Source organism: Talpa occidentalis, unplaced genomic scaffold (assembly GCF_014898055.3).
Source record: "Talpa occidentalis isolate TD23 unplaced genomic scaffold, MPIMG_talOcc4v2.1 talOcc4.6, whole genome shotgun sequence".
Taxonomy (NCBI): Eukaryota; Metazoa; Chordata; class Mammalia; order Eulipotyphla; family Talpidae; genus Talpa; species Talpa occidentalis.
Window position 1 is genome coordinate 50,128,455 of NW_023604972.1, and position 25,223 is coordinate 50,153,677.

Below are 25,223 nucleotides of genomic sequence, written 5' to 3' on the forward strand. Positions count from 1 at the left end.
ACCGTATCTTTGAAAAGCTAAGAGAAGAAAAATAATTTTTAAAAAAGATTTATTTATTTTGGGCCTCCCTTGGTGGCACATTGTTTTGAGCGCTGGGCTGCGAAGCTGCCCACAGCCTCTTCAGTGCCAGTTTGATCCCCGGCCGCCGGCAAGGGTCCCACATGGCGCGACAGACCTCTCCTGCCGCACCTGCTGATCCCCTAAGCAATGTATTTCGTCAGTCTGCCTGTTCTGTTCCCCGACTCTGGTTCTGGTGAATTCTCTCACCCTGACTACCCAGTGCTTGTATAAATAAATAAATAAATCTTAAAAAAAAAAAAAATTTATTTTTATACAAGAGCTGGGGTACAGGGTAGAGGTGTGGGAAGGTGAGAGGATTCACCATAGACAGAGCAGGGAGCAGAACAGGCAGGCGACGGAACTACTCCTGAGGGGAGCAGCAGGCGAGACAGGAGAGGTCTGCCATGCCATGTGGGAATCTCCCTGGCCGGCTGGCCGGGAATCGAACCTGCACTGCAGAGGCTGCGGAGAGCTTCACAGTGCTGCGCTTAACCCGCTGCATCACCAGGGAGGCCCGAGAAAAAAAATTTGAGTATAATACCCTCTGTATTCATTTTTTAATACTAATGAATTTATAAACCCCTTACCATATCATACAAATCTTTGGAATTCTCGATCAGGTAAATCTGACAAGTGAAGTTTTCAAAGAAAAGCACCCTTTAATTTTATTCCTAAAGGAAAAACATTTACAGACAAATCAATGTGTAAAAACTAAATCACATATATACAAGCCTCATGATTTTCTTTTTCTATGTCCTCATCCACATACATTAATCACAACAAATCATGATGTGAACAGCAGTGGAAAAGTTTAATCATTGGACATATGTACTTCCTTATTTTCAACTGAAGCTCTAGTCATAAGATTTTAGCCTTTTCAATAAAACATAATAAATGCACATTTCTATAAATTTCAATTTTCTCATGCAGAATAGATAAAAGCTCTAATTTTGCTATGATTAGGAAAAACTCTTAAGGAGAAAACTGCAAGTATATCATTTATCTATTTTGTGAAGATTACCTTATGTGAACCTGGAGGTGTCTTCTTCAGCAACAAACCCGACGTGAAAATGGTAACCAGACCTTAGTATATATTTCAAAATCGGTTATGCCTTGCTTTACATGTAGTGTTTTTGTCATTAGACAAGTTTTCTATCACAAGCACTAAAACTTCAATGGATAGCTCTGCTATCAGAACTTTTGAGCAGTGATAGAGGAAAAAAATGCCACAAGTTTATAGATTGCAGGTATTAATTAGAATTCTGCCCTTTAGGAATGTTCTGATTGCCTGACCTGCTCTTAATCTTAGATATAGAGAAGACTTGAAAGGGGAGTAGGTTGTGGATGGAAAGGGAATGTAACAGAAAAGAAACAAACTGTACTCACCATATTGGATAAAAGTCAAGTTTTGTAGGAAAAAGCAAACTGTTTTAGGCGGTTGCTGCATATTTTCATCTTTATCCTCTGTCAAATATTTATGCAACTACCTATAAGTAAAGGAACAACATTCCTTCAAATACTAAATAAAAAGTTCAACTTTTTTAAATCTGTCTGCACTCCAAGAATACTAGGGGTAGGGAAATGCAATTTCAACTTATAGTCTTGTTCCAACCAGCTTCTCTAACCACTAATTTCTCCCAAGAGTAAGTGGGAGAAGGAACTGCAAAAATATATGTGAGATCAAGGTAAAGTATTCTGACAATAAAATGAATTTTCTTGTAAAATCCTAGAAAAATTCTAAAAGGAATCTCTGCGGCATCATTTAAGCAGTTTATATACGTATAGGCCAGGACAAAACTGTGACCTTGGGCATCCCCTGGTGGCTCAGGCGGCTGAGCATAGCGCTGTGAAGCTGTCCGCAGCTTCTGCATGCTGGTTTGATCCCAGCCGGCTGGAGAGGGTCCCACATGGCGTGGCAGACCTCTCCTGTCTCACCCGCTGCTCCTCTCAGCAGTTGTGTTTCGTCAGTTTGCCTGTTCTATTCCCCACTATGTCTCTGGTGAATCCTCTCACCCTCCCACGCATGTGGTCTGTACCCTGGATCTTGTATAAATAAATAAATCTTTAAAAAAAAAAACAAAACCCACAAAACTGTGACCTTACAAAAGAGCAACTATTTGGATACACATGCTTTTCTAGTTCTAATTATCTGACTTGTGGGACAATTATTCAATATCTTGATTCAACAAATTGAAATAGTTAAAAAAGTATTTAAATGGCATGGCAGGGCCTCCCCAGTGGCGCAGCGGTTGAGCACTGGGTTGCGAAGCTGCCTGCAGCTTCTGCAGCGCCGGTTCGATCCCCGGCTGCTCCCTGGCCACCGGAGGAGGGTCCCACATGGCGCGCAGACCTCTCCTGCCGCCCGCTGCTCCCCTCAGCAGTGTACTTCGGTCCTTCTGCCTGCTCTGCTCCCCGCTCTGGCTCTGGTGAATTCTCTCACCCTCCCGCGCTTCTGACTGTACCCAGTGCTTGTAGAAATACAAACAAAAAAAAAAAAAAAAAAAAAAAAAAAAAACTTCAGTCCTTTAAAAAAATAAATAAATAAATAAAAATAAATGGCATGGCAGTCTGTCTCCAAGATGGTCCTCAATGATTCCCTACCTCTTGGTATTCATACCCTTCAGAGTCCCAACCTACAGCGTACCCGGAATGGTCTCTGCAGCCAATGTAATAGGATAGAAATGATGCTATGTTACTTTCAAAACTAACCTTAAAAGACAAGCTTTCATCTTGTCCTTTCTCTCTTGGATCATTCCCTCTGGGGAAAGCCAGATGTTATGGTATGAGGACACTCAGGCAGCCTATGGAGAAGAAGTTCACATGGTAAAAAGCTGAAGTCTCCCGCAAATCAATGTCTCCTTCCCCGCCCCACTGTTAAGTGGTTTATTTTAAACTCTTAAGTTTTTCATAATTTGTTAAATTGATATAAATAATACAAAAAAAGTCATAATCTGTACTTAAAAGTAAATTGTACAACTTACAGATTAGTAGACAAAAGTGAAATTTTAGGAGAAAGATTCAGAACTGCCTTTATATTTGGTCACCAATAATTTCCAAAACAACAAAAGCTTTCTGAAGCAAAATAAAAAATAAAAAAAGAAAATTTCAGCAAGACTGAATCAGTTCTACACATACAGTTTAGTAGGTCTTTGTATTTTTAATTTTACTGTTATTCTTGATTGCTATTTTTACTACAAATACATTTCATTATATCAGGATAACAAATAAAGGTTCTAGTAGAGTAAGAATCTGACAAAAGGGTAGGTGTATGTAGGGTAAGGTAAAAGGTATCAGGCTTTTCTGCCCTCCCGCCATCAGGATAGATGAGGGAACCCTGTGATCCTGAATGCATGCCTGATGGCGGGCACCTGAAGTGGGTACACCTGAGCTAAGAGACTGCTTTATAAGGGTGGTGCAGCAGAGTACGGTGTGGTGGTAGTGCGGTGTCGAGGGTGAAGGAGTGGAGTGTACGGAAGAGTACGGCGACTACAAACAAGGGCGAAGAATATGTGGCTGCTAGAACCGTTCATAAACCTGCCCGGAATGGGTTGGTTGCTTTACAGTGTACCACAAGGAAAATATAAGTTCTGGAAAGCAAAGTTTATTTGCTTTCATAGGAATGATTGTGAGAAAAATAGTTAAACCAAAAACCATGTGCACGTGTGGCATGACGCTTAATTATTCAATAGCTCCCCTCCCCACCGCAAAATAACTATTCAATAGGCATTAGCTGGCCACCTTCACACACCCCAAGTGACCAATAATTGAGATTCCATACCATAAAACATGAAAGTAGATTTCAGGGGTCTCTCTAGTGGGGCAGGGGTTAAAGTCTCAGCACTATCAAGCTATTGCCAGCCACTGAGGCCCTGAGTTAGATCCCTGGCCAGAGAGCTGACCCAGATGGCAAAGCAGACCTCTCCTGTCTTGCGCACCACTCCCCTCAGCATTATATTTCAGTTGCTCCCCGCTCTATCTCTGGCCTAGACCCCAGTTCTTATATGCATAAATAAATAAGTCTTTTAAAAAAAAGTAGACTTTAGGGCCTCCCTGGTGGCGCTGTACTCACCATATTGGAGTACAGTTCGATTCCCGGCTGCTCCCCGGCCACCAGAGGAGGGTCCCACATGGCACGCAGACCTCTCCTGCCGCCCGCGGCTCCCCTCAGCAGTGTATGTTGTCAGTCTGCCTGTTTCTGTTCTCCGCTCTGGCTCTGGTGAATTCTCTCACCCTCCCGCGCTTCTGACTGCACCCAGTGCTTGTATAAATAAATAAATAAATAAATAAATAAATAAATAAATAAATAAATAAATAAATCTTTAAAAAAAAAAAAAAGTAGACTTCACTAGTCTTACAAATCCAGTTTTTTATATGGACAATCCTCAATTTCAAACTAACTGCTATAGTTCCAGGAATACATAGTATATTTAAAAGAGAAGATACACTACCTACCAAGTATATTTCGAGTAATTATCTTCCAAGGACCAGGAATTTTCCCCAACATCTCTAAGAATGCTTTCCTGAAAAAAGATTTTTAAAAATTATTTTCTGTAACGGTCAAAGCCTTTTGCAGACATCTTTAATACAGCTTACATATCCTCATTTACGTATTAATAATCACAACGGTTCATTATGTGAACAGCAGTGAAAAGGTTTAATCACTGGATATGAAGTTATTGGAGAAAGCAAAGATATAATCAAATGACCAAACCAAGAACCTCAATTTTATCAGAAAAACAAAAACAGCAGTAAGAAAAAAACATGTGAAAGTTATAAACAAATGTAAAGACACATAACTACAACTTAAAAAAAAAAAAGGTTCCATTTGTAAGGGATTACATACTTTTCTATCCAGTAGAATATTAAAAACACCTTGGGCAGTTATCACTTGTAGTGTAGCTTTGGTAATTTTCATTCTACCAGTCTACAATATTTAAGCAAATCTTTTTCCTAACAATTCTCAGTAAGACATTTGTAATTAATTATTAGAAAAATGCAACCAAAATGAGAACCACATTGTTTAATCTTTCCTAGGACAGCTATAATATCTGGAATCCAATGAAATAGGAAAGGGGAGGGGGAAAGCTCTCTTTTTCTCCTTACACTGAGCCTGAATGGCAGCAAGGGAACTTTCAACTCCACCATAAGAAAAAGAAAAACAAGTGTCTGTACCTGGGACTCCTGCCCTAGCGCAAGGCTCTTAGCAGATTACACCACCTCTGAATCTATTCTAACAGCAGTCCATTAGCTCAGAGATTCACTTTAATATGAGATATCTAGCATTTAAGAGACCCCCCCAGATAGGCAGGGACAATTTAAAGATAACTTTAATGGAAAGGGAAGACATAAAAGTACTTCCCAGGTACTAATCACTTTTATTTTAGATATTATAAAACTGATATGTAGTTTTATATGAACAGTCAATATGATGGAGGCTGAGAATAGAAAATTTAGAATGGAGGCATCACAAGACTAGAAACTAGAGGTGGGGGTAGAAATGATTAGCACAGTTGTTAAACTAGCAAAAGAAATGAAAAATCCTTAAGCTCCAAGTGCTGTAGCAAGTCCAGACCAGAGGTGGGGAAATGGAGACTGAGGGCCATTGTAGAGAACCATCAGTCTTACTTACTCATACCTTACAAGTAAATAATTTCACAATAGATAACAATTCCAGGATCTCCCTGGAATTTGCACTATCAAGCTATCTGTAGCCACTGCAGCATGAGTTCGATCCCCGGCCAGGGAGGTGACCCACATGATGCAGCAGACCTCTCCTGACTGGCCTGCTGCTCCCCTCAGCAGTGTATTTCAGTCAATTCGCCTGTTCCGTTCCCCACTCTGTCTCTGGGGAATCCTCTTATCCCCACACCTCTGGCCTGTACCCCAGTTCTTGTATGCATAAATAAATCTTTAAAAAAAAATAGGTAACAATTCCACAAAGGAATAACCCCTTCCAAGAATAACACTCTTACTTATCAGTACAATTTCTGCAATGCCCATCGGTGACTATGCAGGTACCTCTCATTTTCTTTTGCCTTTTCCTGTTCATTTAAAATGTAACCTTTGGGCCTCCCCCGTGGAGCAGCGGCACAGCCTCTGCAGCACCGGTTTGATCCCCGCCAGCCGGGGCGTGCAGACCTCTCCTGCCGCCCGCTGCTCCCCTCAGCAGTGTATGTTGTCAGTCTGCCTGTTTCTGTTCTCCACTCTGGCTCTGGTGAATTCTCTCACCCTCCCGTACTTCTGACTGTACCCAGTGCTTGTATAAATAAATAAATCTTTAAAAAAAAAATAAAAAATAAAATGTAACCTTTGCCTGCCTGTGTCTGTGCAAATGTCTTCATCTCTGTGGCACTGAAATGGGAGTTCCGGTAAAACTTTTCTCAGAGATAACCTGAAAACATTATTCTCTGAATCCTACACCTCATCAAAACGTCTTATCTTAACCTTCCTCTTCCCCATAAGACCTACATCTTTCAAATCTACAATTCTGTTGAATATAAAATGTTTTTAGAAACAGATATGACATTAAAGCAGAAACACAAGTTAAAAATTTGTGTACCAGGGACTGAGAAGACAAATTCATCTTGGACAATGCCAATGCACTCCAAAGTGCATCCTTTAGCATGTTCAGAACAGACTTTGAGTCCTGAAAAATAAGGAAACCACCACATTACTTTCTCACCCAGGAGAATGTGGAGAAAGTAGAACCCTCATCCACTGATAAGGGGAATATAAAATGGCATAGCCACTTTGGAAAGAATCTGGTCCTTCAAGAGGTTAAGCATGACTTAGCATGCGGCCCAGAAATTATATTCCTATGTATACAAGTTTGCCCACAAACTGCACATTAATGTTGATGGCAGCATTATTAATAGCCCCCCCACAATAAAAAAGAAAGAGAAAACAACTCATGCTCAACAACTGATGAGTGATACATAAAATGTTGCATATTCATACAACAGTTATTTTTGGCAATAAAAAGAAATAAAGTGCCACAAAAGAGATGAATCTTAAATCACTCGGAAGGATTCCGAGTGAAAGAAGTCAGTGACAAAAAAACAATGTATTAGATTGTGATTCCATTTATATGAGGTAACTAGGAAGGACAAATCTACACAGACAAAAACATTAGTAATTTCCAAGGGCTGGAGATAAGGAACATATAAGCAATAACTGCTAATGAAAATGGGGTTACTTTTGGGGGTGATGAAAATGCTCTAGAATTTATTGTGGTGATGGATGCACAATTCATCATACACTAAAAACCACCAACTTGTACACTTGTAAGTGGTTAAACTGTATAGTATGTCAATAAAACTGTTACCAAAAAAAAAGGGCAAACTATTTCCTTAAAGATAATTAACAACTGTTACTTATTTTATTTTTTTTAAAGATTTATTTATTTTTATACACGTGCTGGGGTACAGACCAGACAGTGGGGAACAGAACAGGCAGAAGACAGAAATACACTGCTGAGGGGAGCAGCGGGCAAGACAGAAGAGGTCTGTGGCACCATGTGGGATTTTGCTGGCCAGCTGGGATTGAACCAGCACTGTGGAGGCTGTGGACAGCTTCACAGCATGGGGCTCAACCCGCTGAGCCACCTGGGAGGCCCTGTTACTTATCTTAATTTCATTTCATTCAGATGTTAATTGGCTGAGTACAAGAGAAGGCTTAACCTACCAACTGATAATGATTTAAATCCATCTTACAGGAGGGCGGGGAAAGGGGGGATTGAGGTCAAAATAAAGGGGTTGCAATTGTATGGGGAATATAAAAATAAAATTAAAAAAACCTTTTTAAAAATTAAAAAAAAAGTGTTTCAAAATGAGGATCTAAGGAAGGGTCACACTGTAGAGAGTTTTATTATAACTGAACAGAAATTTGGAAAGAAATTAAAGCTGAACTCCAACCAAAAAAAAAAAAATCCATCTTATAGACAAACAAGCACAACCCCCATGAACCAATTTTCTCTAAAACCCACGGGTGTGAATAAGTGAATACCTTGAGATGCGTCTTGGCCATTATGTGAACAAGGTGAAGGGGAAACTCAAGCAATTTTTCTTGGAAATATTGGCATCATTCTTGAGAGCTAGAGAAAGAAATGAAAGCTACAGATATTTCTATTTATTAGAATGGTCCCCGAACGTTAAGGATGAAGCACTGTTTCTTCTACGAAAATTGAAAACTCACACAGTAATCATAAAGAACAAAGACACGGTTCTAGGATCGTCTCGCATGTGAATGCTACCCGTGGTGCCCACATCCCAACCAAAACCCATTCATTGCCCTCTTTCTCCTGTTCTATGAAGGTCGTGACATTCCCCGAGGGCCCCAAAGCCCTTCCCTTACTTCCCTCTTCATTCCCCAAGGTCTTGCAGGAAAAGGTTCTCTGAATCGAGACATATCCGATTAGGCTGTCATTCAATCTGCTCTGGAATCACAAACCGACAGGCAACCATACCAACAGCTCTTACAGAATCTACATGACATGCTCTCAATAAATAAATTATTTTGGGCCCGATTTTGTCTTCCACATTTCTAGGGCACCGCGTTTATCCCTCTTCTTCCGATACCTTCCTTCCATCACGTCCTCTGGACAGTTTCAGAGCTCGCAGCTGGATTCGCCTTAACTTTACTTTTGCCTCTTCACTTCGCATTCTCAGACTCCGCTGCATGAGACGCTCGATGGCACCGGATTTAACCCGAGTGGGAGAAAACAGGAGGAAAGCGAGTCCGTTGCAGCAAAACGCTCTAACCACCCTTGACCAGGGAGGGAGGCGGGGCCTAGTGCGCGTCTTAGTGCCTCGACACTTCCTGATTGGCTGCCGCGGGACAACGTGGCCTGTGATTGGCCACGGCGCCAAGCGTCGCGCCCTAGGAGAGGATGGGAGGGAGCCCTGCGCTTTAAAAGCCCGCCTTTCCCAACAAATAAAGGTCGTGGTTGCCGAATCAACGGGCGGAGCTAAACTTATCGTGATTCATGCTGTCGCGCGAGCACCGAAAGTGGAGCCCCACGTAACAAGAAGATGACCCGCAGTTGCTCAGCAGTGGGCTGCAGCACCCGGGACACCGTGCTGAGCCGGGAGCGCGGCCTCTCCTTCCATCAGTGCGTGAGCGCAGCCTACGCTAGGTCTCCCTCCCTGCATGGCCAAGTTGGCAGTAGGCCAGGGTGGGGCGGGGCCGGATGTGCGTTGCGCCGTCGACGTGACGTGCGTAACGTGAGGCGGGGAAGCGGAAGTGGAGAACTTGGGGCCTTCGCTGTCGCTGTTTACCTTGAGAGTGCTAATATTTTCTCGTTGGCCTAACTCTTGCTTAATGACGCTTAGGCAGAGGTACTCGAAGGTCCTGCCTCCTGTAGGCGGTTTTACTATTTGAGGAGACGAGTAAGAGGGCAGTTTGGGAGAGACGTTGAAGGCTTGCGCTTCTCTTCAGGGCTGGGCTTGCTCTTGAGCCCGAGTGTAGCTCTCCTTTCACCGCTGCTTCCTAGCTTGCAAGGTGTTGAGTAGTGTTAGCTGAGCTCTGCAAGCCCGGTCTGGTTGGGCTGGATCTGGTCATGGCAGGGAGTGTTCATTTGTCTGGAGTTGGGCAGATTGTCAGACCTAGCTAATTTGAACCCACCTTTATGTTCCACATGGCTACAAGTCTTTTGAGTCAGTGTTCTGGGCACAATGTAAGTATAACAGTGGGTGAAACAAATCTTAACAGACAAAAATATGAAATACAGAGCTAAAAGGTTGACTGAGGACTTTTATGAGCTTAAAAATCTTTAATGGACATATATTTGAATTGGATCTTGAATCTTACCTGTATCGGGCAGGTAGGGTGGGAGGAGGATTGCAATTAAATAGAATAGTATAGAAAAATGTGAAAAGATAGAAAGTGCAGACACAGGAGTGGGGAAAGTAGCTTGGACACAAATTATTTTTGAATGTCCATTTTGAATATTAAAACGTCAGATTAGCAACTTTCAACTATGTTTGGTTGGCTTTTCTGTGATGGTTCCTTTTTTAAATAGGGTTGATACCGCCATCTCAGCTGTTAGAGTTGTATCCTTTCTCCCCTGCCATTTTCCCCCTCAATTGTTCCTGTTTTCTTTCTTTTAAACTACTAATTACTTTGTTAAAGTAATTAGGAAATCCTGAGCATGGTTAATTACTTCCATTTTTAAACACAGACATAAACCCTCAGCCTATCCATTTTCTTTTTATAACCTTCCGTTTCCTTCCATGTATAGCCAGACTCCTCAAAACTGGAGCATACAACTAATTCCCTAAGTCCTCTTAACTTTTCAATCTGCTGTTTCCAGGTTCCTCTCACCAATGCTTTAAAGAAACAGCACCCACAAGGGTCACTGATAATCTTGCCAAATCCAAGCGGCACTTCTTAGCCCTCTTGACTCTTTTTAACTCTTAATCCTAAAGACTGCTTGACACTCTCACTTCCCTTGGCTTTGACACACTCTCCCTCTCTGTTTCTCTAATTTACTCAACTTTTGATGCCTTCCGCTTCTGGTGCCTACTTTCTAGGTTCCTTCAATAAGGAAGAACTCACTGAATTCATTTGTTTTTGTTTTATATATTGAGGACCAAAGTAAGATCTTACTGGAAAAAAAGTGGTGCGATTATTAGTTTAGTCTGCTATTGCTCTTCTAGCCTGATTTCTTCCCCATTCATTCCATTTTCCAGATACCTGGAAGTCATTTTTCTAAAAATGCACATTTTATTATGGTGGTCCCCTGAGACAGAAATTTAATCACTTGGGCTCTTCAATGACAGTAAGACAGAGTCCAGGCTTCCCTGTGAAGGCTCTCATATACTTCTCTTCCAACCTGAATTACATTCCCTATTTATATTATTGAACATAGAACAAACACTTCTGTGAGCAAATGGGAAGGAATCATCTTGTCCTCATGACACCCAGGAAGTTGTAAGGGCAGCAGGAGAGAATAGAGACAGGAAAAGGAATTTGGGATCATGTTAGACCTAACAAAGTGATATTGATCTGAAGTAAGAACTCACTGAGAAGTTTATACAGAAGGAGAGGATTAATCAATTTGTCATTGCCTGAGGCGTCCATCTTCAAATTTTTTGATTATGGAACTCTCCATACAGAAAGTGGAGTACAGGCCTCCCCAGTGGTGCAGCGGGTTGAGCGCAGTGCCGTGAAGCTGTCCGCAGCCTCTGCAGCACGGGCTCAATTCCTGGCCAGCAAGGGAGATTGCTACATGGCGCGACAGACCTCTCCTGTCTCGCATGCTGCTCCCCACAGCAGTGCTTTCAGTCTGTGCCTGTTCTGCTCCCCGCTCTGTCTCTGGTGAATCCTCTCACCCTCCCACACCTGTGGCCTGTACCCCAGTTATTGTATTAAAAAAAAAAAATCAAAAAAAAAAGTTGAGTACAATTTGATATATGCACAGTAATTTATAAATTACAAGTGGTGTACTAATAGATACAGTTTAAACACAATTTAAAGGATGGGGCAGAAAATTATAAAAATCTGAATTTTTTTTCAAATCTCAATAGATGAGTACAGCCTCCTATGACGACCAGTCACCCTGAAGGATAGATCCAAAGCTTATTAGCATAAGAGGTCTTTTGTGATCTGGCTTCTAGTTACCTCTCCAGCCCTTCTGTAGTAGGTCCCAGCTATCTCTGTACTCCTAACCCTCTTAAGCCTCCAGATAATATTGTTCAGTGTTTTAACAGCCAGTAAGATGCAAGTGGCTATTTTTTTTAAAGATTTATTTATTTATTTATGCATACAAGAGCTGGGGTACAGGTCATATGTGTGTAGGGGGCGAGAGGATTCACCAGGGACAGATCGGGGAACAGAACAGTCAGATCAACCAAAATACATTGCTGAGGGGAGTAGCAGGCGAGTCAGGAGAAGTCTGCTGCACCATGTAGGTTGCTCCCTGGCTGGCCTGGGATCAAACTCGTTATGCATTGACTGTGGACAGCTTCATAGGTTGCGTCTTAATCCCTTGTGCCACCAGGGAGGCCCAAGTGGCTATTTTTTATCTCTACTTTTGCATGTGCCTTGAGTGGCATCACATACCCCTGTTGACACTTCAGTTCTAGCTTTAATTATATCTATTAAACCTTCCCCCAGCATCCCCCAATACAATCACCAGAGTTTTAAAAGAGTTGCAAGGACGTAAACAGGGAGCTCTGGTGAAAAACATGGAATAAAATGACTCAAAGATGTGGAAACTATTATTACAACAATATTGGTGTTCTGTCAAATGCATAAAAATGGTTAAATGCGAAATGGGACTAGCATGTTAAAAATTAAAGTGATCTATTGATTAATTTACTTTTGGTTGGTGTAAAAAGACTAAGAAACTTATTAAAGCTATGTATATATGTGTATATATATACATTAAATATGTATTTATTTATTTATATGTTATATATATAGGTATTATGTATATATAAACAGTCTGGAAGGGATTTTGCCTGAATTGTTGTAATGAGTTCTATTTTTAAACTTTTATGAAACATTTAAAACACACAGAAAATAATATATAACAAACAGCTATGTACCCAGCACTAGGATTAAGCAAATGTTAACATTTTGCCTTGTTTCAGATTTCTGTTTTTTTAGAAGAGAAGTTACAGGTATAGTTAAAGGCCTACCCTACCCCTCAGCGGTAATCACTGTAGGAGGGATTTTATTAGACCACTTTTCTGGAAAATATTTGATGTGCAGGAAGCAGAAGGTAAATTCCTGTCAGTTGTTTAACAATGGCATAGTTAACAGGAGAAGGAAAATGGATTCTTTATGATAGCATAAATTAATTCATTATTGGGGTGATAATCGATTTGGGATTTTTCTTCCGCCACAGGTAGCTTTAGACTGGGGAAACGTGAGTTATGATTTCACTTATCTACTGGTACCTATTCTTGTCATCATTCCCTAAAAAAAATAAAACAGTATAACAACTATCTATATAGCATTTGCATTGTATTAGGTGCTAGACATAATCTAGAGATAATGTCAAGTATACGAGAAGATATACATGTTATATGCAAATGCCACATTCTAATGGTTATGGTTTCATCTTCTGTAAAAAGATAAAAACCTCCCTTGTAGAGGTTTGTAAGACTAAAACTAAATCTTTCAAACATATATGTTGTACAAGGTAAATGTTTTAAAAGTAGTGTCAATTATTATTACCATTTTAAATTTTGTCCAGAAATCAAATTAGTGAGACTAATTATAATTATTTTCAAGTCATTTTATGCATAGAAAATATTTAAGGGCCTTCCTGGTGACAGAGCTATCAAACTATTGCCAGGCACTGCAGCATGATTTCGATCCCTGGCCTTCTGGCTAGGGAGCTAACCCACATGGCGCAGTAGACCTCTCCTGTGTTGCCTGCTGTTCCCCTCAGCAGTGTATTTCAGTCAATCTGCCTGTTCTGCTCCCCACTCTGTCTCTGATGAATCTTCTCACTCCCCGCACCTCTGTCATACACCCCAGCTCTTGTATGCATAAATAAAAATAAAAATCTTAATAAAAAAGAAAATATTTATTTAAAACTGGGATGAACCAAGAAAGTTTTTTGGGACTGGCTTACGGTAACTATTTCAGGGCTCCCAGTCGCCCAAGTCACCCCATGGGCTAAGGGGATTCATAGCTATACTTATGAGACATGCTAGTTAGGAAGTTTGCCTTAGAGGATCAGGCTAGTAATGTAACTTGATAGACTAGCCAACGTTTGGTGTCTCTGCATGGTTAGAGACTATAGATAATTGGTGGAAAAGAGTAACAAACCTGTGCTTTTAGCTAAGGAGGAGCCCAGTAAAAAGTTATTTGTCTCCCATTTTTGATAAAACAATTCCTGTACATTCTTTCTTGATCAGGTAGCACCATCATATTTCTGGAACAACAACAAAAAAAGAAAGTCCTGGAAGTGGATTAAGTTGTTCCTAAGCAAAAACAGACTTTGGATAGTATTTTACAGGTTACACAGTGCTTTTGAATGCATTTGTATCGTCATGTGCTCTTATTACAGCCCTGTGATGAGGCTCAAAGATTTAGAGATGTATCTGATATCATCTGGCTGAATAAAGATATTGGTAATTGATGCTCAAATATAGGTTTTGCAATTTAACCTTTTTCCCCAAGGTGATTGAGAGAGTATCTCAGTCTTGTTTTAGTATACTGCTGTATTGTTTCTGTAACAGCTGAGAAAATGAAAATTTACATCAGTTTCAGTTCCTACCAAATGAGGTGCTTCAAAGTCTAAGTTTAAAAAAGAAAGTCTGAATTAAAAACATACAAAAGTCATACAGCTACCTATAGATCTGTCTCCAAGATGAATGAGAGGACAAAGAACAAGTAGTTTGTGCTTTTATTTATTTTTAAAAGATTATTAATTTATGCATACAAGAACTGGGGTGTAAGCCAGAGGTACAGGGGGTGAGAGGATTTACCAGAAAGAGTGGGAGCAGAACAGGTAGGTCAACTGAAATACACTGCTGAGGGGAGCAGCGGGCCAGACAGGTGAAGTCTGCTGCACCATGTGGGTAGCTCCCTAGCCAGCAGGCCAGGGATCGAACTCATGTTGCAGTGCTTAGCAATAGCTTGATAGCTCTGTCTAACCCCTGTGCCACCAGGGAGGCCCAGTTTTGTGATTTTAATTGCATTAGTATCTCGAGTTTTTTTTCTTTACCCACTTGTAAACATAATAATTGGGCTGAGATTGGAAAAACAGAAATGCAAGATAATTTTATACTCAAGGCTAGTAAAAAGTGCTTTTCAGAAAGTAAAATAGGAAAATTGAATATAGGAATGTACTTGTTTGCTAATGCTGAGTAAGAAATTTCCTCACATTCAGTGGAAACATTATCTCACATAAGTTGTGAGGTTCAAGTATTCAGGAATGGATTATTGACTATAAAGATTGAAGTAACATGTTAGCCAAGATTGCAATCACCTGAAGACTTGACAAAGTTGAAGGTTCTACTTTCAAAAAGACTCACTCAAATGGCCTTTGGCTGCCGGCTTCAGTTTCTTGCTAAATGGCCCTTCTCTATAGGGCTGCTTATGACATGGCAGGTAACTTCCCCCAGAGCAAACCACTCCACAGAGAGAGCCTAGGTGCCTTTTATGATCTAGTCTCATTGCCACTTCCACTTCTGCTTTTAATTTTTCAGCTTATACTCAAGGGGAGAGAAATTAGACTCTTGAAAAGAATACCAACCTTTGGACATTGTTTAAAATTGCCACAGGAAAGGAAAAGACACAATAAATTTGAGCAGATTCTTTTAATTATAGCTAGTGAAGAGAGAATGTGGTAGGATATTTAATAGCATAGGATATTTAATTTGCCTCCATACAAATTGAAACAAATGAGGGCCTCCCTGGTGGCGCAAGGGATTAAGACGCAACCTATGAAGCTTACCGCAGCCATTGCAGCACGAGTTCAATCCCTGGCCAGGGAGGTGACCCACATGATGCAGCAGACCTCTCCTGACTCGCCCGCTGCTCCCCTCAGCAGTGTATTTCAGTCAATTCACCTGTTCGGTTCCCCACTCTGTCTCTGGTGAATCCTCTCACCCCTCACACCTCTGGCCTGTACCCCCGTTCTTGTAGGCATAAATAAATAAATCTTAAAAAAAACAACAAATTGAAACAAATGAGATTGGTTAGATATTAAACTTCTGGATTAAAAAAAATCAAAGACCTTTAAAAAATGAAATTGGATTAAGTAAACTAAACTTTAAGTGGTTTTAATATTTATATTACCATTTTATTTTCATGTTAATGAAATTTTAATATGATTGCTGTAGATTTCCAACTGATACCATACAGCGCTCAAAATGGATCAGGGCTGTTAATCGTGTGGACCCCAGAAGCAAAAAGATTTGGATCCCAGGACCAGGTGCTATACTGTGTTCCAAACATTTTCAAGAAAGTGACTTTGAGTCATATGGTATAAGAAGAAAGCTGAAAAAAGGAGCTGTGCCTTCTGTTTCTCTCTACAAGGTACTTAAATCTAGGTGTAAACCAAACTAAATTTTGCAGAGACTTTAAAAATCAAGGAAGCTCACATTATACGTAGAATATACAGAGATGAAAAAAACCCACCTAGTTTGAAAATCAGTAGTCCAGTACTAGATTTGCTTAGAAAATCAGTTTTGCTTTTAAATCTATATGCAATACTAGTAATTCTGCTTTGGAGTTGTTGTTTTGTTTTGTTTTCAAAAATACACTGTTTAAATGCCTATCATATGTCTAGACAAACTTAAAGGTTACTAAACTGATCACAAAAATCAATTAGTGGGTATAAATAGCCTTAGAATTCAGGCCATATTTTAAGTGATAGTTTTCATAATAGTTTGAAATTATTAAACCCTTATTTGACTCCTCCCAATGTTTGTATTGATAAAAAATCTACCAAGTTATCACCATTGATATAGAAAGAGGTATGTGAAAAAATAGAAGAGTTTCATGAGTCAGTCACCAGTATTGGTGTTATATTGTCTCTTGTTAATATTTTATCCTTTTACCCCTTAGCCATCTCTTGTGCAGGGCTAAGGAGTCCCTGTCTGCATAGTCAGCAGTAGTCTTCTCGCTGTTGTCTTGATACTGCCCTTACCTTCCTCTTACTCATTGGGGTCTCCTTTAGGTACTGTTTTATCTCATTCCTGTATTTAGAAGAATATACTGATGTAAAATCTAAACTCAATGCAAAATCTAAACTCATGATTTTCAAGAGTTTCCTGTTAATTGATTTGTGCATATTGAATAGGCCTGAGTTCCCTTTTCAAATCACATATACTTTCCCCACAGTATATGTGATAAATTATCTTGCTTTCATGCATTTGTGTAAAATCAATAACAGTTACTGTTGAGAGCAACAATGATCCAGGCATTGTACTAGGAGGTTGACAAAAGTTATTGTATCCCCTAAACAACTCTATATTTACTTCCATTTTACCAAGGAGATAAGAAATTGTAGAGGATAGGGCCTCCCCTGGTGGTGCAGGCGGTTGAGAGCAGCGCTGTGAAGCTGTCCACAGCAGCCTTTGCAGTGCCGGTTCCATCCCGGCCGACCGGTGAGGGTCCCACATGGCACAGCAGACCTCTCCTGTCTCGCCTGCTGCTCCCCTCAGCAGTGTATTTCGTCAGTCTGCCTGTTCTGTTCCCCACTCTGTCTCTGGTGAATCCTCTCACCCTCCCCCGCATCTGGCCTGTACCCTGGTTCTTGTATAAATAAATAAATCTTTTTTAAAAAAAAAAGGAAAGAAAGAAAAAAAGAAATTATAGAGGATACATGACAGCTAGCAAGTGAGTGAACCTCAGTTCAAGCCCAGATTAGTCTTAATTCGAAAACCCATGGCCTCTCCACTATACCTGCCTTTTTTTTCCCCCATAAAAAACTTCCCCATCTCTCCATTAAGCCATGTTATTGCTCCTCAAAAAACCATTCAAAATTCACTTCCACAAAGCCTTCCTAGATCACCACCACTTTACTCTAGTTCCTTGAATCATTTGGAAACTTTGAGCATCATGTTACTATTAATATTTCTGTATAGACAGGGGAAAGACTGTCTGCATTGCCCTACAGACTATATGTTTGGGAAAAGATTACGACCTTTTCTTTCATAGCTGTCCACAGCAGTCAGGTGAGTGCTCTGCATTTGGTGGTGTTTTTATAGATTACCTTCTGTGTGTGATTTCTAAAATAACCCTAATTTTATATTTCTCTCATAGGTTCTTCAAGGTGTACACCTTAAAGGTAAAGCAAGACAGAAAATCCTACAACAACCACTCCCTGATAACTCTCAAGAGGTTGCTGCTGAGGACCATAACTACAGTTTAAAGAGACCTTTGACAACAGGTACAGAGAAACTGGCTGAGGTGCAACAGATGCTACAGGTGTCCAAAAAAAGACTTGTTTCCGTAAAAAACTACAGGATGATCAAGAAGAGAAAGGATTTACGATTAATTGACACACTTGTAGAAGAGAAGCTACTTTCTGAAGAAACAGAGTGCCTGCTACGAGCTCAATTTTCAGGTATATTCCCAAATGACCTATAATTTTTACAACATAGTTTTAAATTTTTCCGAAAAATCATTAAAATTTACTTTGCTGTTGCCTCTGAAAATATGCTTTGAGAAATGAAAAGGCTCAGTAGTGTATTCTAAGAGATATGAAAAGTAATCTCCAAAATCCTATTATAGTCTTCCAATTTTAAAAGTAGTATGTTTATTTTAGAAAAAGCAAATAAATATTAATATATGATTAAAAATAACACATAATTGTATTACCAAAGATGAGATCACAAAAAATCAACTAGTGGATATTCATAGCATTAGAATTCATGTTATTGTTTAAGTATGTGACCGTTTTCATAATACTTTGAAATTATCTAGCCTTTTTTTGATTCCTCCCAATAATGTTGGTCTTGATACACAATACTGTACTTTTTACTTTATAATAGCACTCTGCTGTGTTACTGCAAATTCTTTATAAATTCTTTATTAACTGCTTCATAATTTATCACTAAAGTCTTTTTGCAATGGAGTTGAATTATATAATTTGCAAAATTCCTTGAACCTGAAAATTGGGTCTCAAAACTTTTTCTAAAATATTCTGTAGAGTATGTGTATGCATATGTGTATCTATATACTAAAAGACTACCTAGTTGTCTTTGTGAATCAGGATATTTGAAGAAAGAGGGGCAAAATAAGAATTTTCAACTTATTCTTTGATGAAAGCAGCAGAGATTTGGATTTACATCCTGGTTTTTAAAAAAGAGGCACATTCTGTTTTTAAAAACAAGTAGTTATTTCTGAAGGTAGAGAATATTGTGTGTTTTTCTTAGAAGGGAATAGAGGTAATACATAATGGTCTCTACCAAGAAGAAAAGATTTTGTTTTTGTTTTTGCTCTCAGTGGTAGGCAAAATTGTATGTTCAAACTAAATAGTACCCAGTCCCAGGAATGGTACTCAAGTCTAATTTTCACCCTCAGAATAGTGGCAGCCAGAGAATAAAATAAAACAAAGAGATAGCCTCATGATCCAGTGACTTAATTTTATCTAGTAATTTCATTTTCATCCATGTTCCCTCTACAAATCTCTGCTTACTCAGGCTGCCAATGAATAGTAAGATGTAATGATTCAATTTGAAACTTCTTTCTTCTCTCTTTCTCTGGAAAGAGAAAAGTGAAATGATCTGATGAACAGGAGAAATCTATCATGAGGCCCTAAGAATAGTTATTAGCCTCTATACCAACTGAGTGAAAATGTGATTGTATTATATTTGAATTTTGATGTGTGGTGCATTCTATGTCCAAATGTTATGACCTGTACCTAAAAATGCTACTCTGTACATTTTTCATCACAAACAGTAAAATTATTTTAACAGATTTTAAGTGGGAGTTATATAACTGGAGAGAGACTGCTGACTACTCCACAGAAATGAAACAGTTTGCATGCACTCTCTACTTGTGCAGTAGCAAAGTCTATGATTATGTAAGAAAGATTCTTAAACTGCCTCACTCTTCCATCCTCAGAACGTAAGTGAATTACTTTTTAGATGTTAAATAAAATAAATATTTTGTTCTTTTATTGCATTTTATACATTAAGGCTATTAGTATTTCATGTTCCTACTTATATTCCACTGTCTTTTTAAACACTTCTGGGTGGTATTTGTTTATCATGATTATAGTGACATTTTCACCAACAGAATAAAGACAGCCTGATAAATGTTTTGCATCTTCCAGGTGGTAGAGACACTCTGGGTGATAAAATTTGAAACTTGAAATATTGGAATTTCTAATATATTTCAGTAGTTTTAATACCTATCCTAGAAAATCTAGACGAATTCTAGCTTGAGGTCATTGGTTTTAGGTAAAACATGCAAATCTACATTATTCATTGGTAAGTAATTTTTTAGAATTTATGGTCAAAGTATATAGATGTAATTCTCTTAGTGTGAAACAAATAATAGCATTTTTATATAATACCTTATGAATTTAATACTGTTTTTATAACTAGTTTTACAGATTTATTTTTATTTTTTTTTTAATCTACGTAACTTAAACAACAGAAGTTTATTTTCTACATTTCAGAAGGCTGGAAGGCCAAAATGAATGTCCTGAAATACTTAGGGAAGTATATTAAAACCTCAGTTAAATAAAGGCCATTATCCAGGAAGAAATCTTGGCAGCCTAAAATATATCCCAAAAATCAGAAATTTAAGCTACCCCCCCAAAAAATAAAAAATTTGAGTTACAAAAACAAACTTGAGTTAAGGTGAACATCTCAGTCTCTGCTGCACCTCCCCACCTCAAAATTCATTTAATCTTATTTTAGACAAATTATTACACTTGGTTGTTTCTCTGATCCATAAAAAATTAGAAAGTGAATTAGAATCAAATGAAGAGAATCCTGAGTAGGAGAGAATAATCAGAAGCCTCGGAAGGTCAGGAATACTGGAAAAGAAAAAAAATACTCCCAAGGAAGTGGTGTAGCATTTTATAGTGGCAAAGAGATGCAGACACCTTAAGTGACCCTACAGGGCATATTTTGAGGCTATAAGGAGCACTGAGTAAAAGCATAAAAGGGCATCGGGAATGCAAGGTTTCACATTTTTACCTAACTAGCAGCACAATTTTGGCCAAGTGACCTAAGCTCTCCCACTATCTAGTTTCCTGCATCTATAAAATGAGCTGGATGTACTGCATGTTCTTAGTTTCCTTCTCCTTTAACAATTTTCTTTTTCAGTGGATTCACAGGAAAGACTGCCTTATCTAAATTAATCAAAATTACAAACATCAATTAAAACAAACTGGGTAATTGATTTGTATACTTTTTATAGAGAGAAATGAGAAACTGAAATTTATCTTGTGGTATGTTAAACTACTATCTGTGGTATGTTTAAGATGTGGCATCTTAAACTACTGTTCTAAGACTATTATTCTTTCATGGTAAAAATATGAATATATGCTTGAAAATATATGTAGAATTTGGCTACTTACAGTTGGCTATATTTTTATAGGGATTTTAAGCTTCTTTAAGTACCATTTAAAGCATTTTTTTTATTTCTTCATTTGGGTTTTACAGTTTCCTTTTTTTTCCCAGATGGTTATCCAAATGCAAACCCAGTCCAGGTTTCAATAGCAACGTTTTTTCCTTTCTTCAACAAAGAGTAGAGAATGGAGACCAGCAATATCAATATTGTTCACTGATAATAAAAGGAGTATCTCTCAAGCAACAACTTCAGTGGGACCCCAGCAGTCACCATTTGCAAGGCTTTATGGACTTTGGCCTTGGCAAACTTGATGCTGATGAAATGCCCCTTGCCTCAGAAACTATTTTGTTAATGGCAGTGGGTATTTCTGGTCACTGGAGAACACCTCTTGGTTATTTTTTTGTAAACAGGGAATCTGGATATTTGCAAGCTCAACTGCTTCGTCTGACCATTGGCAAACTGAGTGACATAGGGATCACAGTTCTGGCCGTTACATCTGATGCGACAGCTCACAGTGTTCAGATGGCAAAAGCACTGGGGATACATATTGATGGAGACAACATGAAGTACACATTTCAGCATCCTTCATCTTCTAGTCAGCAGATTGCATATTTCTTTGATTCTTGCCACTTGCTTAGATTAATAAGAAATGCATTTCAGGATTTTCAAAGCATTCAGTTTATTAATGGCACAGCACATTGGCAGCACCTTGTGGACTTAGTAGCTCTTGAGGAACAGGAATTATCAAATATGGAAAAAATCCCAGGGAAACTTGCAAATTTGAAAAACCATGTACTGAAAGTGAATTGTGCTGCCCAACTCTTCAGTGAGAGCGTGGCCAGTGCATTAGAATGTTTGCTCTCCTTAGGCCTCCCTCCTTTTCAAAACTGTATTGGTACCATCCATTTTTTACGCTTAATTAACAATCTGTTTGACATTTTTAATAGTAGGAACTGTTATGGAAAGGGACTTAGAGGACCTCTGTTGCCTGAAACTTATAGTAAAATTAACCATGTGCTAATTGAAGCCAAGACTGTTTTTGTTACATTATCTGACACTAGCAATAATCAAATAATTAAAGGAAAGCGAAAACTAGGATTCCTGGGATTTTTGCTTAATGCTGAGAGCTTAAAGTGGCTCTACCACAATTATGTTTTCCCAAAAGTCATGCCTTTTCCATATCTTCTGACTTATAAATTGAGTCAAGATCATCTAGAATTATTTCTAAAAATGGTATTGGTAACCAGTTCTAACCCTACTTGCATGGCATTCCAGAAAGCTTACCATAATTCAGAGACCAGATACAGACTGCAAGATGAAGCTTTTCTGCATGAAGTAAGCATCCTTGACATTTCAATTGCTCGAAGGACAGACTTGGCCCTTTGGACAGTTCAGAGTCAGTATGGCATCAATGTTTTAAAGACTCTTTTTCACAAAGAGGATATTTGCCTAGACTGGTCTAATGGTTTGCTAAGTGAGGCACTACTAGACCTCTCAGATCACAAGCGAAATCTCACCCGTTGTGCTGCTTATATTGCAGATAGACTATCAACTCTTGTACACTGTGAAGACTGCATCAGTGCACTGTATGCATCAGATCTCAAAGCCTCTAAAATTGGGTCATTGATATGTGTTAAAAAGAAGAATGGTTTGCATTTCCCCTCCAAAAGTCTATGTCAAGTAATAAATATTTGTGAGCGGGTTATGAGAACCCATTCAAAAATGGCAGATTTTGAACTACTTCCTAAAAGGGAAGAATTATATCTTCAACAGAAAATATTATGTGAACTTTCTGGGCATATGTATCTATTTGTAGATTTAGATGAGCATCTCTTTGATGGAGAAGTATGTGCCATCAATCACTATGTAAAGTTACTAAAGGATATTATAATCTGTTTCTTACAGATGAAAGCTAAAGGTGTATCTCAGTACCCTTTAAGACAGTACTCAGAAAGAAATGAAATAAAAACTTTGTCAAGGAAACACTGGTCATCTTTACAAGATTACAAATGTTCAAGTTTTGCTAATACCAATAAATTCAAACATCTGCTAAGGAATGATGGCTATCCATTCATATGAGGGACCTAAATATATTAATTTTTAATTAAAAATAATTGGTCAACATTTAACATCCAACTTTTACCGTATTTTATTAATTGACCACTCTGCACAATAGACAAATTAGCAGTTCTGATTTACTATAATTTCTAATTATGCATATCAAAAACTCTGCTCAAACTTTGGTATGTCTTATAGCATTTCAGAAACACCCAAGATGTAGGAAGCCATAAGTCAGTAGTAGAAACAGACTGACCAGTGGCTTTTGTCTTTGATTTACTAACATAATGCTGAGTAATCTTAACTGGACATATTTGTAACTTGTTCAGTCTACTTTTAAACAACAGAATATGACAACTGGAGTCACCAAAATACTGACACCTTTTATAGACTACATCCCTAAAAGAGTTTTGATTCAGTATTTGACAGATTACTTATAAATCTTGAATATAATTTTTATGAAAATTAAGTGCTATTTGAAAATCAGGTTAAAGCAAAATATCAAATGCCACAAAAATCCCCTTCCCAGTGTACCTTAAAATAGAAATGTTGGGCCTCCCTGGTGGCACAGCCGGTTGAGCTCAGCGCTGTGAATCTGTCCACAGTCTCTGCACTGCGGGTTCAATCCCGGCCAGCGGCGGAGCTACCCACATGGGGCAGCAGACCTCTCCTGCCTTGCCCGCTGCTCCCCTCAGCAGTGTATTTCAGTCAGTCTGCCTGTTCGGTTCCCCGCTCTGTCTCTGGTGAATCCTCTCACCCTCCCGCACACCTGGCCTGCACCCCGGTTCTTAAATGCATAAATAAATAAATCTTAAAAAAAAAGAAATGTTTATGCTTTAGTAGGTGAGGGTAAACATGTGAGCCATGAAATAGTTCCTTGTGCTGCAACCAAGCAGGGGAATGTGGTCTGAAGAACACAGGCAATATACTTTTCACAATCTGTTGTCCAGGGACTTTGAAAACTATTTTTGAAAAGGGAGTGGATATTGACTTGACTCCTATTAGAAGAGCCCAAAATTCATCAGAGAATGAGAAAAGAAAGAAGCCTTTTATTTTGATGCTAGCTACTCCTTCTGAAGTCTATTCATGTTTACAAAGAGATGAAAATGATACCTATTTTCATTGCTAAATAGTAGAATTTTGTAGCATGTGCTTGATCAACTGGAAAGGGGGTTGATTGAGACAATGGGATTTTTCAGAAATTTATAAGCTTAAATCTGAAGATAGAGACACACTAAGGACAGTTTTCTTCATTCTTTCACACCCATATTTGAAATGATAAACAGAAAACATGTATGTGCACTTTCACAAATGGGAGTATTTTAATGGACAAAACAAGCACATTACTCGTTTATGTAAAACATCTCTACTCTTTTGCCATTGAGCGAATGTTCACAAATTAGTTAATATGAAAACTGAAAATTGCAAAAGATTAATTAATGACTAGGTAAAAATTGGATTTTATTGAGGTTAAATAGTATATTTTGATGTTTGTTCTACCTCAGAGACTTAAATTTTAAAAGGTAACTAGAATTGTACTACATTTTATAGAAGAGCTATTGCTGTGAAATCTGAATGTTGTAGTTTTGTTTACAATAGAATGAGCTGAGATGCACCAGGATAAATCTTTATTAAAGGAAGCCTATTGGTAAATCACCTTTAACTTATTGCTTATATAAATCCAAGTTTTGTACCTGACCTTTATTTAAAACAGGTTTTACATCTGTAGTGTCTAATGTTCTTTGCTGTTACATTTGACTGATGTACTAATAATATATTCTGTATTTTAAGAAAGTAGTGTTTTGCATTATTTCTTTAAATGCTGGATAAACTAGACAAACACTAAAGACTTTCCCGTCACTGTGTTTAGCACTACAGTTCCTGCCCTAGTAAAAGTGTTTCAAGTCTGATAGCAGACTTACTTGATGTGATATGCTTTACATTGAATTTTTTTTTGTTTGTTTTTTTTTTAAGAGGCATGTATTTTTATTTGTTTGTTTGTTTGTTTGTTTGTACATGCACTGGGTATAGTCAGAAACGCGGGAGGGTGAGAGAATTCACCAGAGCCAGAGCGGGGAGCAGAGCAGGCAGAAGGACCAAAGTACACT

At 38.6% G+C, this 25,223-nt stretch overlaps 2 protein-coding genes across 13 annotated transcripts in view; one reads left to right on the forward strand and one right to left on the reverse strand.

Moving 5' to 3' along the window:
- The window catches only part of SEC31A (SEC31 homolog A, COPII coat complex component), an 85,954-nt gene extending 77,017 nt beyond the window's left edge, over positions 1–8,937 (reverse strand). For 7 of the 11 annotated variants that reach the window (XM_037530035.2, XM_054688147.1, XM_054688155.1 and 4 more), the window contains exons 1-6: positions 8,637–8,936; positions 8,065–8,152; positions 4,513–4,580; positions 4,130–4,318; positions 2,770–2,861; positions 1,447–1,547 (exon numbers count right to left, since the gene is read on the reverse strand). The gene's annotated coding sequence lies outside the window, so the exon portion shown is untranslated. Of the gene's footprint in view, positions 1–1,446; positions 1,548–2,769; positions 2,862–4,129; positions 4,319–4,512; positions 4,581–6,619; positions 6,707–8,064; positions 8,153–8,636 lie in introns of all 11 variants that reach the window. The other 4 variants (XM_054688159.1, XM_054688157.1, XM_054688144.1 and 1 more) reach the window with 3 other exon arrangements.
- Positions 8,935–23,229, forward strand: THAP9 (THAP domain containing 9). Of its 2 annotated transcripts, none has more exons than XM_054688160.1 (5): positions 8,935–9,169; positions 15,864–16,059; positions 17,791–18,094; positions 19,449–19,599; positions 21,150–23,229. In XM_054688160.1, the coding sequence occupies exons 1-5, from the start codon at positions 9,090–9,092 to the stop codon at positions 23,134–23,136; spliced, it is 2,718 nt and encodes a 905-aa protein (XP_054544135.1). In that variant the 5' UTR covers positions 8,935–9,089; the 3' UTR covers positions 23,137–23,229. The 2 variants fall into 2 exon arrangements, with proteins under 2 accessions (XP_054544135.1, XP_037385946.1); XM_037530049.2 differs by having other exon boundaries at positions 21,168–23,229.
- The last annotated feature ends 1,994 nt before the right edge of the window (positions 23,230–25,223 follow it).

Bases quoted from the DNA above. Each gene is read 5' to 3' on its own strand.
- THAP9 (XM_054688160.1), top strand. From the start codon at position 9,090: ATGACCCGCAGTTGCTCAGCAGTGGGCTGCAGCACCCGGGACACCGTG. The intron at 9,170-15,863 runs GTGCGTGAGCGC...TGATTGCTGTAG, and splicing joins CGCGGCCTCTCCTTCCATCA to ATTTCCAACTGATACCATAC. The intron at 16,060-17,790 runs GTACTTAAATCT...TTTCTCTCATAG, and splicing joins CTTCTGTTTCTCTCTACAAG to GTTCTTCAAGGTGTACACCT.